This window comes from Cebus imitator, unplaced genomic scaffold, assembly GCF_001604975.1.
Source record: "Cebus imitator isolate Cc_AM_T3 unplaced genomic scaffold, Cebus_imitator-1.0 Scaffold404, whole genome shotgun sequence".
NCBI lineage: Eukaryota > Metazoa > Chordata > Mammalia > Primates > Cebidae > Cebus > Cebus imitator.
This window is the reverse complement of record NW_016107719.1, coordinates 1,878,476-1,890,966: the sequence shown is the minus strand read 5'-3', so window position 1 is coordinate 1,890,966 and position 12,491 is coordinate 1,878,476. Positions and strand designations below refer to the sequence as shown.

Here is a 12,491-nt window from a genome sequence, read left to right as displayed (position 1 = left end):
CGCGCCCCTCCCCAACTAGGAAGCTGGGGTCCCCAGAGCAATGGCGGAAGCTTCGAGGAGCTGCGGGCCGGGAGAGGGACGCGGCCGGGTCGGCGGCCCAGGAGGGGCTGCTGGGACTCGGAAAACACAGAGAGGTCCGCGAAGGCGGCTTGCGCCGAATGACCAGATGATGACCCGCCGTGGGCCCGAGGTGGGGCGCCGGGAGCCCGTTCCTGCCCGCGGTCCCTGTCCCTCCCCCACGGCCACAGCGGCCCCGCCGAGTCCTCCCCGGTCTCCTGGGCGAGGGCAGGTGCCGCCCGAGGACCCCGGCCGCAGACGGATGCCCAAGGTCACCCCGGCCTCCCTCGGCCCCATTGGCCGAACACCCCTTTTCCGCGGTGGCGTTTTTGTTTTAACTCTTTCGAACTGGTTACAAAACCACACTCCCACGAATACATAAATAATGGACGGGGGGCGATGTTTTAAAGATATTCCCGCAAGGCTGGCAAGGCAACAGCAACTGCATTTCTGCTGCATCATATTTAACTCTTCGCAGACTGCTGCGGGAGACGCGCGGCGGCGGAGAGACTCGGGCTCCACCGCTCTTCCCGCCCGGGGCTGGCGACACTCGCGTGGGGATTAAGAGGCGAGGAGTGGGTGTCAGCGACCCGGCGCCCGCAAGATGGGAGAGTGATAAGCGTAAGGCCGCAGCGCGCCCACTAGCCGGGCACCCACCCGCTCTGCCGGCCGCGGCTCCCGCCCCCGGCGCGTCCCCTTTAAGAGCCAGCGCGCGCCCCCGCCCCGCGAGCGCCGACTTTCCCTGGCAACCGCCCCGGGGGAGGGGGAGGTCCTGGCAACCGCGCGCCGGCCGCGAGGGTCACGTGACGGCCCGCAGCTGGAACGCGAGCGCGCGCCCCACCGCGCGCCCGCCCGCCGGGGCCTGGGCGCTGCGGCGCGTGCGCGAGCGGTGCCGCACCGGCCGCGGGCGCAGGGAGTATTATGGGCTGTGGGTGCCGCTGAGCAAGATGGAGCTGTCTGCAGTGGGCGAGCGGGTCTTCGCGGCCGAATCCATCATCAAACGGCGGATCCGAAAGGTGAGCCGCCGCCCGGGGCGGGCCGCCGCTGTCCGCAGCCGGGGCCGGGGCCGGGGGCCCTCGGGGCGAAGCGGTCCCGCTAGCCCGGCTCCCTCGCCCAGCCCCGCGCCGCCGCCTCCTCGCGTCCCCGCATCCTCCCCACCCCCACCCCCCTTTTTCTCCTCTCTGTTTTTCAGGGACGTATCGAGTACCTGGTGAAATGGAAGGGGTGGGCGATCAAGTGAGTGTCGCGGGGTCTGGGGGCGTCGCGGGAGGGGAGGCAGCGGGCACCGGGGCCTGGGGTGGGGGTGCGCGCGCTTGCTCTCGCCGCGTGCTGTCCCTCTCTGGTCTTCATCCTGATTTTGTGCGTGTGTGACTCGGCAGGTACAGCACTTGGGAGCCCGAGGAGAACATCCTGGACTCGCGGCTCATTGCAGCCTTCGAGCAAAAGTGAGTTGTTGGGGAAGCTGGCAGGGGCGGCGGGGCCGAGGCTCGGCTGGGGCGCCGCACGGGGAAGCGGGAGAGCCGGGGAGGGCAGCGCGAATGGGGCCCGGGAAGGGGCTCTTTTAACCTCTCTTGTTTTTCGGCCACAGGGAGAGGGAGCGTGAGCTGTATGGACCCAAGAAGAGGGGACCTAAACCCAAAACTTTCCTCCTGAAGGTAACCTGGCTCAGCCCCAGCAGCATCCCCCTCTCGGGCCCCCAGCCCCGGCACAGCACGGAGCCTGGAAGGGAGGGACAGATCGGTTGCCGCCCAAGCGGGCGGGCCTTTCCAGAGGGGCCCCAGCTGGGCAGGGGGTGGTTGTGAGCCCCCCCGAGAAACCCCTGATGGCAGGCCTCAACCAGCTTCAGCTTTAAAAAGAGGGTCCTGAGACTGGGGATAGTCCTCCCTCTTGAAAGCAGGGTCTGGGGGTGCCTGTAGGGCTCCAGGAAGGGGTGGCTGAGGCAGGTGGGTGATGGCGTGGGAAGGGGGCGTTGGTTTGAGCTGTTAGGTCTGTGCTGGGAGTTGGGACCCAGGTGGAGAGTGAGTGGGGTCCCACTTCTGGGCAGGGCACAGGGAGAGGACTTGGGGGACCACCGGCCTCCCTGCCCCTAGCTTCCCCCAGTCCCTGTCTTTCAGGATTTGTTTTGCCTGGCTCCCCTCCTTTCTCGGAGATCCAACTTGAATTTGACCTCAAATCACTTCACTTTATAGCCCAGGCTGGGCCACTAACTTTAGGACTCTGAGCCTCAGTTTCCCCCCACTGCCAGCCCAGCCATTTCTGGAGGATGGGGGTGTGGGAGTGAGAGCATAGCATATTAGCCTCAGCTAGGGAGGGAAGAACTTCCAGAGGAAGCCATCTTGGAGGATTTGGGTTTTTATTTATTTTGACAAGGAAAAACAGAGTCTGGGAAAGGAAGGGCAAGATGACCCCAGGTGACAGGCAAGGCTGCAAGTGGGACTCACTGGGCCACCTGTCTCCCTGTAGTGCTACGGATACCTCAGGCCCCCTCCCACCCGACAGTTGATGACTTTGTGGGAGGACTCCTTTTCAGAGAAGAGAAGCAGAAGTGAAAGAAATGTTGGTTTCCAGAATTCCATATTTTTATAACCCCCATCCCCAAGCGACGCACATCCTAGGGGGATCCAGGGAGTAACCTTAACCCTGATGCTTCTCCTGGGGAGGGATGGGCGGAGCAGCTGGAAGCCTGATGAGCTGTGTGACAGCCTCTTAGTGCAGCTGGGGCACCCTCTAGCGGCGAAGCGAGTATGACCACGAGCATTGATAGACAAAACGCCTTTTTTCTTGATAGTTCTTTTCGTTCCTGAGCTGGCTGTGGGCGTAATACAGTGCTGAGCCCCCTACATGGATTATCTTCTTTAATTCTCTCAACAGCTCCAAGAAGTAGGGAGCATTATGTCCATTTCACAGATAAAAAAATCAAGGCCCAGGAAGGGAAAGTGACATACCTGAGGTCCAACTTCCTGGCCTCATCCTGTCTCCTTTTCTTCATCTTGTGCCTTGAAGAGTCAATGTCAGGCACACAGAGGAAACTAGGAAAGCTGCAGGGTTGGTGTGGCAGGGAATGGAGACGCAGATGGAAGGAGGGACATTTTTATCTGGACCCTAAGAAACAGGTAGCCTGAGAGTGATGTGGATATTTGCAAGGGGCTGTGGAGATTAGCTTGGGCCAAACCCATTGCTCTGCGACTCCCTGAGAGGCACTATGGCAGAGTCAGCAAGTTACACTCAGCGCTTTCTGCCAGGAGCTACTCTGAAGTGAACAGGAGCCCACAAGATAGCTTCCATCCTCCGTTTTACGCATGGGGAAAAAGGCCTGAGGTGTTCAGTAACTTGCCCACAGACATGGAGAGAGGCCATGGTGGAGTCCAGGTGCTTGAACCTTCACAGCTTCCACAGTGCATGCCAAGCCCCCAGAGCTGTGCCTGTCACCTGGTCAGAGTGCAAGAAACATGTTGGCTACAGTTATTTTTAATTCACCAGGCCGACCTAGGACCTAGGTCCCACTTTCAAAGAGTTCTCCATGTCGGGAGGAAGAGGAAGGGTGAACCCTTTTAAAATATATGCATATATAGAAAGTATAAAGTAAGGGATGTCCATGTAGGCAAAGCATACATTGGAAAAAGATCACTGCTTATCAGCCCACCACCCATGGGTAGGTCCGTTCAGTTATTTGCTGCGTACCAGGCACTGTGCTGAGTGGGTGCCACGTACTCTCTGATCATCACAGGAGTGCCATGGCAGGCCCTGTGATGGTCGTGCACATAGAGAAAGGAGACGCACTAAGCCAGGGTTGCTTTCTGGGCCTGCCGTTTGCCCCTCCCCCTGGGACTGTCTGTCACCGCTGGACTCTTGGAAGCATAATTGCAGAAGTCAGGAAGCTCAGGCAGTATGCAGAAGGAGTAAATCCTAACCTCCTGAGAGTCACAAAGTGTGGGGGTCCCCTAAGCTCCTGTAGGGTGCACCTGCAGAATGTCCTGCTTACTATGCCAAAAAAGCGTGGGCTTTTCCCTGCCTTTGTGTGGGAAGGGTCTGGGGGCCCAGTCCCTGGGAGCTCAGCTGGCAGCATTGGCATGGGCAGGTCTGGCTTCATGTACTGCCACCTAGTGTCGGAAGGGACTGATGACCAAGCAGCCCCTGGAGGCCCCAGGCTGGGCTGGGAGGACCACGTGGAGTCACAGTCCCTTCTCCCATGGGGATGAAGGCCATGTTCTGAATGAAGACATCCTTGCTTACCCAGCGAACACCTCTCCTGGGAGTTGTGGTCAAATGTAATCTAGTCTTGTCTGAGGGGCATGTGGACTACCTTCAGGTACTGGTTAAGCATCTGGTGCTGTGGGGAGTAAAGTAGAGAGACCTCAAAACAGATCCCACCGTCAAGGACCTCACAGACCAACCATGGGGATGTGGTCTTCTCCTTGGTCCCCACCATCTCCCACTTGGATTGAGGGCAGCCATCCCCTAACAAGCCTCCCTGCCGCAGTAGGAGCCAGGGTAGCTGCAAAACCCATACCCCTTGTGGCACCACCCCATACACATCCCAGCCTCTGTCCCCAGCCCTTGCTTTCAGTCCCGACTCCTTGGCATCTTCTCACACCACTGGGACTTTGCCCACAGGACTCTCTACCTCCATGCTCTGTCTCTGTCTTAGCCAGCTACCTCGGCCTCTGGAACTGGAGTGCAGTCAGGGCCCTGTAAGGACCAGGATTTTCTCCTACTTACGTGTCAGGGCCAGGCTTCGATGTTTCGTTCTCCAGGCCTGGGGTCTGTGCTTCTCTGGGCTCTGCAGTTCATTCACTGCAGCAAATTACTTCATGTTCTTGCTGCCGGCCATCCTCCCTGTAATAGGGCAGCTCCCCAGGGGAGAGTTGGATCTAAACCCAACTCTGTGTGTGTGCAGCTGTAACCCCAAGCAGCTGGTGCCTGGTGCTTTAGCACCTTCCTTAGTAAAGGAAGGACTGGCCATGTAGACGGCTTACATCACCATATGAGTCCCTTACCCCCTCTCCATTTGGTGGCATCTGACAGCAGGTGGGTTGTACTGGAACCTGGGGTCTCTTGAGAGCCCAGCAGCTTTCGAGAGATTTCATGCCTGAAAGGACAGTTGGGCCTAGGAGCCTGGGACAGTATGCCTAGCTGCCCATAACCTTCTCTGTGCCACCATCCTACCCCAGACCATCTTGGCACAGAGAATAGGGAGTGCCCGGTCCCACCTCTAGCCCTTTTCCCACCAAACTCATGTCTGACTAGGTTGGATTCCAACCCAGGCTTTGGGATGCATTGGCACCAGTTCATTCTGAGCCAAGCGCTGGACAGACAAGTAAATGAGACCCACCCAGGGAAGTACAGTGGCTGAGAGGCTGGCCAGAGGTGCTGGCCAGCTGGGGAGGCAGGCTGGAGCTGGAGGTCAGCCTGCTCAAAGGCGAGAGAGTACCGGGCACCGTGGACAAGGTGGCTCAGCAGGTTTCTGAGCAAAGGTCTGCCCTCTCCATGCTGTGTCCCAGTCGTCAACACGGGAGCATCAGTGCCAGCAGCCATGGAGTGGCCCAGGGCCCTCTGTGGAGCTAGAATAGGTAGTGGGTCATAGAAAAACACTGAGTTTTGGAGTTCGGCCTGGGCGAGGGTGTCCTGACTCTGACCTTAGAGTCAGAGGCAAATTGCTTCATCTCTGAACCTCTGTTTCCACCAGGACTTCTCTTAAGTGCCCTCGGGATCATTAGCTGAGAGCCCTCTACTTAGGGCTGGCGCAGGGTATCCAGGGGAGGTCAGTGGGCAGCCCTGAGGTCCCACCCACCCCTCCCTCTGCCTGCAGGCGCGGGCCCAGGCCGAGGCCCTCCGCATCAGTGATGTGCATTTCTCTGTCAAGCCGAGCGCCAGTGCCTCCTCGCCCAAGCTGCACTCCAGCGCAGCCGTGCACCGGCTCAAGAAGGACATCCGCCGCTGCCACCGCATGTCCCGCCGTCCCCTGCCCCGCCCGGACCCGCAGGGGGGCAGCCCTGGCCTGCGCCCACCCATCTCACCCTTTTCGGAGACGGTGCGCATCATCAACCGCAAGGTGAAGCCGCGGGAGCCCAAGCGGAACCGCATCATCCTGAACCTGAAGGTGATCGACAAGGGCGCGGGCGGCGGGGGCGCCGGGCAGGGTGCCGGGGCGCTAGCCCGCCCCAAAGTCCCCTCGCGGAACCGCGTCATCGGCAAAAGCAAGAAGTTCAGCGAGAGCGTTCTGCGCACCCAGATCCGCCACATGAAGTTCGGAGCCTTTGCTCTGTACAAGCCCCCGCCCGCCCCCCTGGCTGCCCCGCCCGCCGGCAAGGCCGACGCCTCCGCCCCTGGCCCCGGGCTGCTCCTGGCCGCCCCCGCCGCCCCCTACGACGCCCGCAGCTCGGGATCCTCCGGCTGCCCCTCGCCCGCACAGCAGTCCTCTGACCCTGACGACACGCCCCCCAAGCTCCTCCCTGAGAACGTGAGCCCATCTGCCCCTGGCTGGCGCGAGCCAGAGGTGCTCGACCTGTCCCTCCCTCCGGAGTCGGCAGCCACCAGCAAGCGGGCGCAGCCAGATGTCCCTGCCGCTGCCGGCCCGGCGCCGCCCACGGCCCCTGAGCCCGCCAGTGCCTCCTCCGAGCCCGAGGCTGGGGACTGGCGCCCCGAGATGTCACCCTGCTCCAATGTGGTCGTCACCGATGTCACCAGCAACCTCCTGACGGTCACGATCAAGGAATTCTGCAACCCTGAGGATTTCGAGAAGGTGGCTGCTGGGGTCGCAGGCACAGCTGGGGGTGGTGGCGGCAGTGGGGCGAGCAAGTGAGGGGGCTCCACCAAGGAGGGGGTTTGGGGGGCCCTCCTGCCCGAAGTCATACTCTTGCTCTCACCCCGCCCTTGCCCCCAGCCCTCTCTCCCTGTGCTTTGCTTGTTTCAAATGGCTCAGTGTTGACCCAGGGATGGGGCTGGGCAGTTGGGGGTCCCAGAAGGCCGGGGGACAGGGGCCACCCTGGAATGGGGCAGGGGAAGGGCACACTCCCTACCCATGCATGGTGGGGCCCACTGGGTGGTTTCTGGAAAGCCCCAGAACCTAAAGTTCCCCTGCCCCTTCCACATCCCGCCTGTCTCTCTAGCTTGCTTTCTGCTCTCCTGTGCCGCGTCTGATTTCTCGGTGCTAACCTGGCAGCTGTGGGGCCCTTAGGAGACCCCCACTGAGGGTGGGCACAGTCCCTTTCCTTCCTGCAGATGCGGAGGCAGGAGGGGGAACTTCCCGCCTGTTTGGCAAAACCCCAGACAGAGGCCGAGGATGAGGCCAGACTCGGCCCCTCCCTCCACATCAGCCAGGGCATCAGAAGTTGGGCCAGGGCGGGGTCTTCACTGCTTGATTCTGGATGAGACCCAAGCAGACCCCCTATGCCCTGCCCCAGCCCTGTGTCCTTCCTGACCGGCTCAACGGTGGGAGGAACTGGCAGAGGATGCACCTGGCCACAGCCTCCCAGCATCTAAAGGCCCCTTCAGTTCTTGACCAAAGGTGCTAGAGAACCTGCCGTGGAAAATTCCTATTGTGCATGTGCGTCCGCCCCACTTGGTGTGTTTGTCCATGGGTTCATACGTGCATTGGGTACCAGGCCCCAGGCTGTCTGGGTGGCACCCTTTACAGTTCTTTTGAACAGGGGCATTGAAGGCCTGGACCTTCCCTTGCCTCAGTGGGCCTGGGGACCAGGCTCGAGTCTGGAGGTTTGCCTCCCCTCCTGGCCTGGAGTGCTGGGGGCGCCATGCCCCCCTGTCCCCCTCCTTGGGGTGGTCAGCCCAACCTGTCGGGCCTTCATGGCATGGTGGGGACTGAGATAGAGAGGGAGACCCTTCCTCCTGGGGTTGGGGTGGATGCCGACGAAGCCATTCCCCCAGGGCCTCCCGGCTTCTCCCAGCCCTTCTTTGGCTTCTGACCACTGAGGCTTTCTCACAGCCCAGCCTGGACGAAGCAAAGGAGCCTCTAGTGCCCTGGGAGCTTCCATTTCCCTCTGCTGCCAGGGAGCCAAGGCACCCATGCCAGTGGCAGAGGCCACAGCCCCAGCCTTAGGCTGGGCCCTGGGAGGGCAGGCAGGCAAAGACGAGAGACCAGAGGGGCCGCTTTCTCCAGGAGAATGAGGGTGTTGGTCCCAGGATTGGGATCAGAAGCCCTGCTGGCCAGCCCAGGACCACTTCCCGGGTCTCCACTGTGCATGGGTGGCATGTTCCGGGCGTGGCTGAAGCTGGCTTCCTGGCTGTGCAGCCATGGGCCCCTCCCTCAGAAGCACGTTGGCAGGAGGCCGATCAGAACACGAGCGCCTTTGGTCCTAAGAATGGGGAGGCCGCCTTCCTTCCCAATCTCCATGCCCAGGCCACAGCGTGGCCCTAGCCCTCCCCTCCCCAGGATGTAGAACGGGGACCCTTGCAGGGTCAGGGCGGGGGCTGGTACTCCTCAGCCCCTCCCTACCCTGCCCTGTGTGTTGGCTTTGTGGCCGTCCAAGTGCCAATTGGCTTTCTCCTCAAATAAGGGCTGGCATTTCTCCTCTGTCCTTGGAGGTGATTTCCCCCTGACACCCTCCCCCAGGTGAGCGATCACCGGGGTGCCAGTTACAGGTGTTTCCAGAGACCATAGAAATGTGTTTTCCTGAGAGTTTGTGTCATTCGTGACTTTTTTTGTAAAGAAGTTGTGTTTTCAGAGGTGATTTTATGACAGGAAAGTGAAAGAATTAGTTTTGCAAAAAAAAAAACAAAAAAAGAGGAAAAAAAAGAAATAGAAAAAAATATTGTGGGGTTCCTATGGGGGGGTGGGGGGAAGAAAGAGATATTTAAAGAAAAAATAGTAACGCAGTGATTGCACAGGTGAGGTGGCAATGTCAGGGTGGGGAGGAGGCCTGGGACCAGCTGGCAGCGCCCCCAGCATCGCAGGCACTGTGGAGAGGGCCTGAACCCAGATCTCCATACCCGTGCTCGCTCAAAGGGAAAGGCAACAGCGGGACCCTGGGGAGGTAGCCCGAGCTTCGGGTCGCGGCACACTGAGGTTTGGGAGGTGGGGTTGTCACTGGTGATTTTCTCCAGGAGGCTGGTGAGTGAGCAGTTTGGTTTCTTGCTCCCTTCTGTTCCTTTGCCAGTCAATGGGCCATCTGGCCCCTACCACCACCACCCTATGGGGGACACCTCCCTCCCTGTCACCCTAAAGCCCCCAACCCCTCCGAGCCTCCCTGGCCTGAAAGGAGATGCAGGCTTCCGGAGTCAAGAAGCTGGGCCCTAGGGGTGGCTGGGGGAGGGAATTAATGTCCCTTGCTGCAGGTGGTCTGCTTCCGCTGGCCTGAGCTCCAAGCGGAGCAACCCGAGCCCAGCCTCGGTGTGTGAAGAGGCATCAGGCACACTGCTTTGAGTGCCCCTGGGGGTCCAAGTGGATGGGACCAAGGATGAGCGGAGCCCTCCTTCCCACCCTCTCCAGTACCCCTGCCCCCACACACTTGCACGGATCGGCCTCCATGGGCCCCTCCTCCACCCTTGCTGCTTTCCATTTGCCTAATTACCAAGCAGAAGTTGCAATCTGGTTTGCTTTATTTTTATATGTGAAATAACCCCCAAAGCCTGATCTCCTCCCATGTTCAATAATGGTTGGGGCATCCATCATCTCCCCTTAAGTGCACCCCCTCCCCACCCAAGTATCAGAGGAAACAGGTGAGGTCTAGTGTGTCTGGTTTCAGCTGGGAAGTTGGGACCCATCCCTGGCTCGGCCCCGCTCTGACCTTTAGTTTGCCCTCTGTGAAATGGGTGTATTAGGCATCAAGGCCTCTTCACAAAGCGCTGCTGATGTCAGAGCAGCCGCTGAGTACCAGGAGGGGGTCAAGGTTGCTGGTACCAGGACCCCTAGCTGCCCACAACCCCTCTTTGTTCTCACCCTGCAAAGGGGTCAAGGTCAAAATGAGCCTCATCCTTCCTATGATCTGGGAAGAGGTGATGATCAAGTCCCCAACTTCAGCGTGAGGTGGGCAGAGGTGGGGGGATGGCCCCTTTACAAAGAGGTGGAAATGGTTTCGGAGAAGCCCAGCTGCTTCACTGGAGGAGCGCGGCAGGGACGGGGTCCAGGATGCTTTCTTTGGCCTTTGGGGAAAAGCCCTTTAAAAGGCGGGGCACAGGCCCTAGAGCCAGCACCAGACTAGCAGCGAGCCCCTGAGCCAGGAGGTCCTGGAGGAGAGCCAGGCCAGTGGACCCGCCCAAGGCTGGAGGGTCAGCCCCAAAAGGGAGCTGGGTTGGCCAGGGGACTGGGCTGCTACCAGCCTCTCTGGCCTCTGGGGACCCAAAAGGACATACCCCCCACTTTGCTGTGTCATTTTGTTTTGGTTTGTGGTGGTTTTTTTCTTTTTCTTTTTTTTTTTTTTTTTTTTTTTTTTTTTTTTTGCACTTCGCCCACATGGGACAGTGGAGCCCCACCCGGTCAGTTCCACTCTCGGGCTCCCATGCACTTGCCCAAGGCAGCCTCTTTGGGGCTGGTATGGTTTGAGGAATCACTTTTAAAGAAAAAAAGGTGTTGAAAGGTTTTAATTTCTTCCCTATCTGCATGTCCTCTCATATAGAAAGCCCAGAATTAGGGGCCAGAACTCCAGGAGAGGGTCTCCCAGACTCATCTCTTGCTGACAGTCACTAGGATGCAGAAATAGGAAGATGGTTAGTGGGGGCCAAAATGGCCCCTACCAGGCCTTCGTGGCTCCCTCCTCCACCCTCTGTGATCTTTGGAGGAGTCAGTGCCGCACTCCAGTAGTGAGTGCCTACTGTATGCAGGAAGTCAGCCAGGCAAAGGGGAACTGACAGTCTCATGGGGGAACCCATTTGCCGGAGGCCAGGTAGCAGAGCGAAGGCTGCCCTTGCTGCTGGGTGGAGAGGGAGACTTCTTTTCGTTGGTTTTAATTTAAAAACACAAAGGCCTAAAGAAATACGTATCTTATAATTTTTTTTAATTTTTGAGAAGTTCATTTAATGAATTGTGCACGAATGAATTCTATATATATAAAATATACATATATAGCTCTATATTTGGGGAGGGGCACTGTCTCTTTTTTCTCATTTTTAAAATGAAGTGTTGTTGCCTTTGTATGTGGTTCAACCATCCAGCTCCCAGCTGGCTAAACTTTGCCTCCAGTGGTCAAAGATGGGAAAATAGTGGGGTTGGCAGGAGACAGGAAATGGAGGTGCTGCCCCGGCATGGGGGGCAGGTCCCCCAGTCCACCCTGCCCCTCCCCCGATGGAGAAGATGCCTAATTGGGGGTGTGGGTTTGGGCTCCATTCTGGATTCGGTGGTTCCGGGGGAGGGGTGGGTCTGTGCCGATTACTCTGTCTTGTACGTTTGTTCTGCTGCTCTTCAATATTGTATCAACGCCAGGAAAGGGGGGTGAAAAGCCTCTTTTACCCCCTAAATAAATTGTCACATTCCGAAGCTGAGGCGTAGCCCCTAGGTTGGGGTGTGTCAGTCTCTTCTTCCAGTTGTGACTGTGGTTTTTCAGAAGCAGCAGGCCTGTGCCCGTCTAGTGACAGGTGAAGACCGGGAAGCCCTGTCCCACCACTGGCCAGAGGTGGGCCGGCACATGCCTGCTTCCGGGTTCCCATCTCCCACACTCCCCCAGCTCACACATGCCTCCGCGGGAGAAACAGATGCCTGCTGCTTCTTGGACCCTTGAGAATAACTAGTAGGGGAGAGGGGGAAGGTGGAGGTCTCACCACTCCCTGTCCCTCAGTGGGAATCATAGCACCCGAAGAGAGGAAGGGGTCTCTAAGGTCATGGTCCCAGAGCCCAGGAGAGAGCAGGCCAGAATGGGGACATGGGCTGCTTTTGCCATTAGATCCCACGGTTTGGCACCACATGTCCCGATCATGAGAATGGTGGTCTTTGGGTTTGTTTTCTGGGTGTCACGTGCCTTCTCTCATGAGATGAGGCACCCTCTCCCCACATGGGTGGGCTCAAAAGCAGCGGCCCCAGGCAAACTTCTGTCCCTTTCCCAAGTGCCTGGCATACCACCTGCAAGCTCCCAGTGCCTCCTGTGGCCGCCTGCGTCCCAGGCCTGGGACAGGTGGTGCTCTCATCTCCCCTTCCTCACCACCGCACCGCCTGTCTGGCCTCTCTAGTGTCTCCCCGCCCTGCACCCCGGGGTCCTGAGCGCTTCTGCTTTGGCAGTGGCTCCTGCCTGGTCCACCGGTCTCCATCTTGGGCTGTACCTGGCCCCTGTGTCTTCCACACCAGTACCATAGGGGTCAGGGAGCCCACCGCCTTCAGGATCATGTCCCGGCACCACAGCCTCTGGGCAGGCAGGAATATGATCTGTTTCCCTGCCACACCTAGTCCTGGTGTTGGGGATATTCAATGCAGACAGACACTGCTGTTAATTTCCAGGCTGCAGTGCCCGGAGCCCCACAGCTCAACACAGCCTGTGTGCCATCTGCAAATG

The 12,491-nt window shown here is 59.1% G+C and overlaps 1 protein-coding gene across 2 annotated transcripts; it reads left to right on the top strand.

Annotated features, from left to right (window-relative positions):
- Positions 1–866: 866 nt before the first annotated feature.
- CBX6 (chromobox 6) lies at positions 867–8,800 on the top strand. 2 transcript variants are annotated; one of them, XM_017509033.2, is made up of 5 exons: positions 867–1,073; positions 1,250–1,293; positions 1,437–1,502; positions 1,646–1,712; positions 5,867–8,800. In XM_017509033.2, the coding sequence occupies exons 1-5, from the start codon at positions 1,005–1,007 to the stop codon at positions 6,857–6,859; spliced, it is 1,239 nt and encodes a 412-aa protein (XP_017364522.1). In that variant the 5' UTR covers positions 867–1,004; the 3' UTR covers positions 6,860–8,800. The 2 variants fall into 2 exon arrangements, with proteins under 2 accessions (XP_017364522.1, XP_017364523.1); XM_017509034.2 differs by having other exon boundaries at positions 904–1,073; positions 5,921–8,800.
- The last annotated feature ends 3,691 nt before the right edge of the window (positions 8,801–12,491 follow it).

What these genes read in the sequence shown, in the direction of transcription:
- CBX6 (XM_017509033.2), top strand. Translation starts at nt 1,005, where the DNA reads ATGGAGCTGTCTGCAGTGGGCGAGCGGGTCTTCGCGGCCGAATCCATC. An exon ending in TCAAACGGCGGATCCGAAAG is followed by an intron (nt 1,074 to 1,249) that starts GTGAGCCGCCGC and finishes TCTGTTTTTCAG; the next exon opens with GGACGTATCGAGTACCTGGT. An exon ending in CCAAAACTTTCCTCCTGAAG is followed by an intron (nt 1,713 to 5,866) that starts GTAACCTGGCTC and finishes CTCTGCCTGCAG; the next exon opens with GCGCGGGCCCAGGCCGAGGC.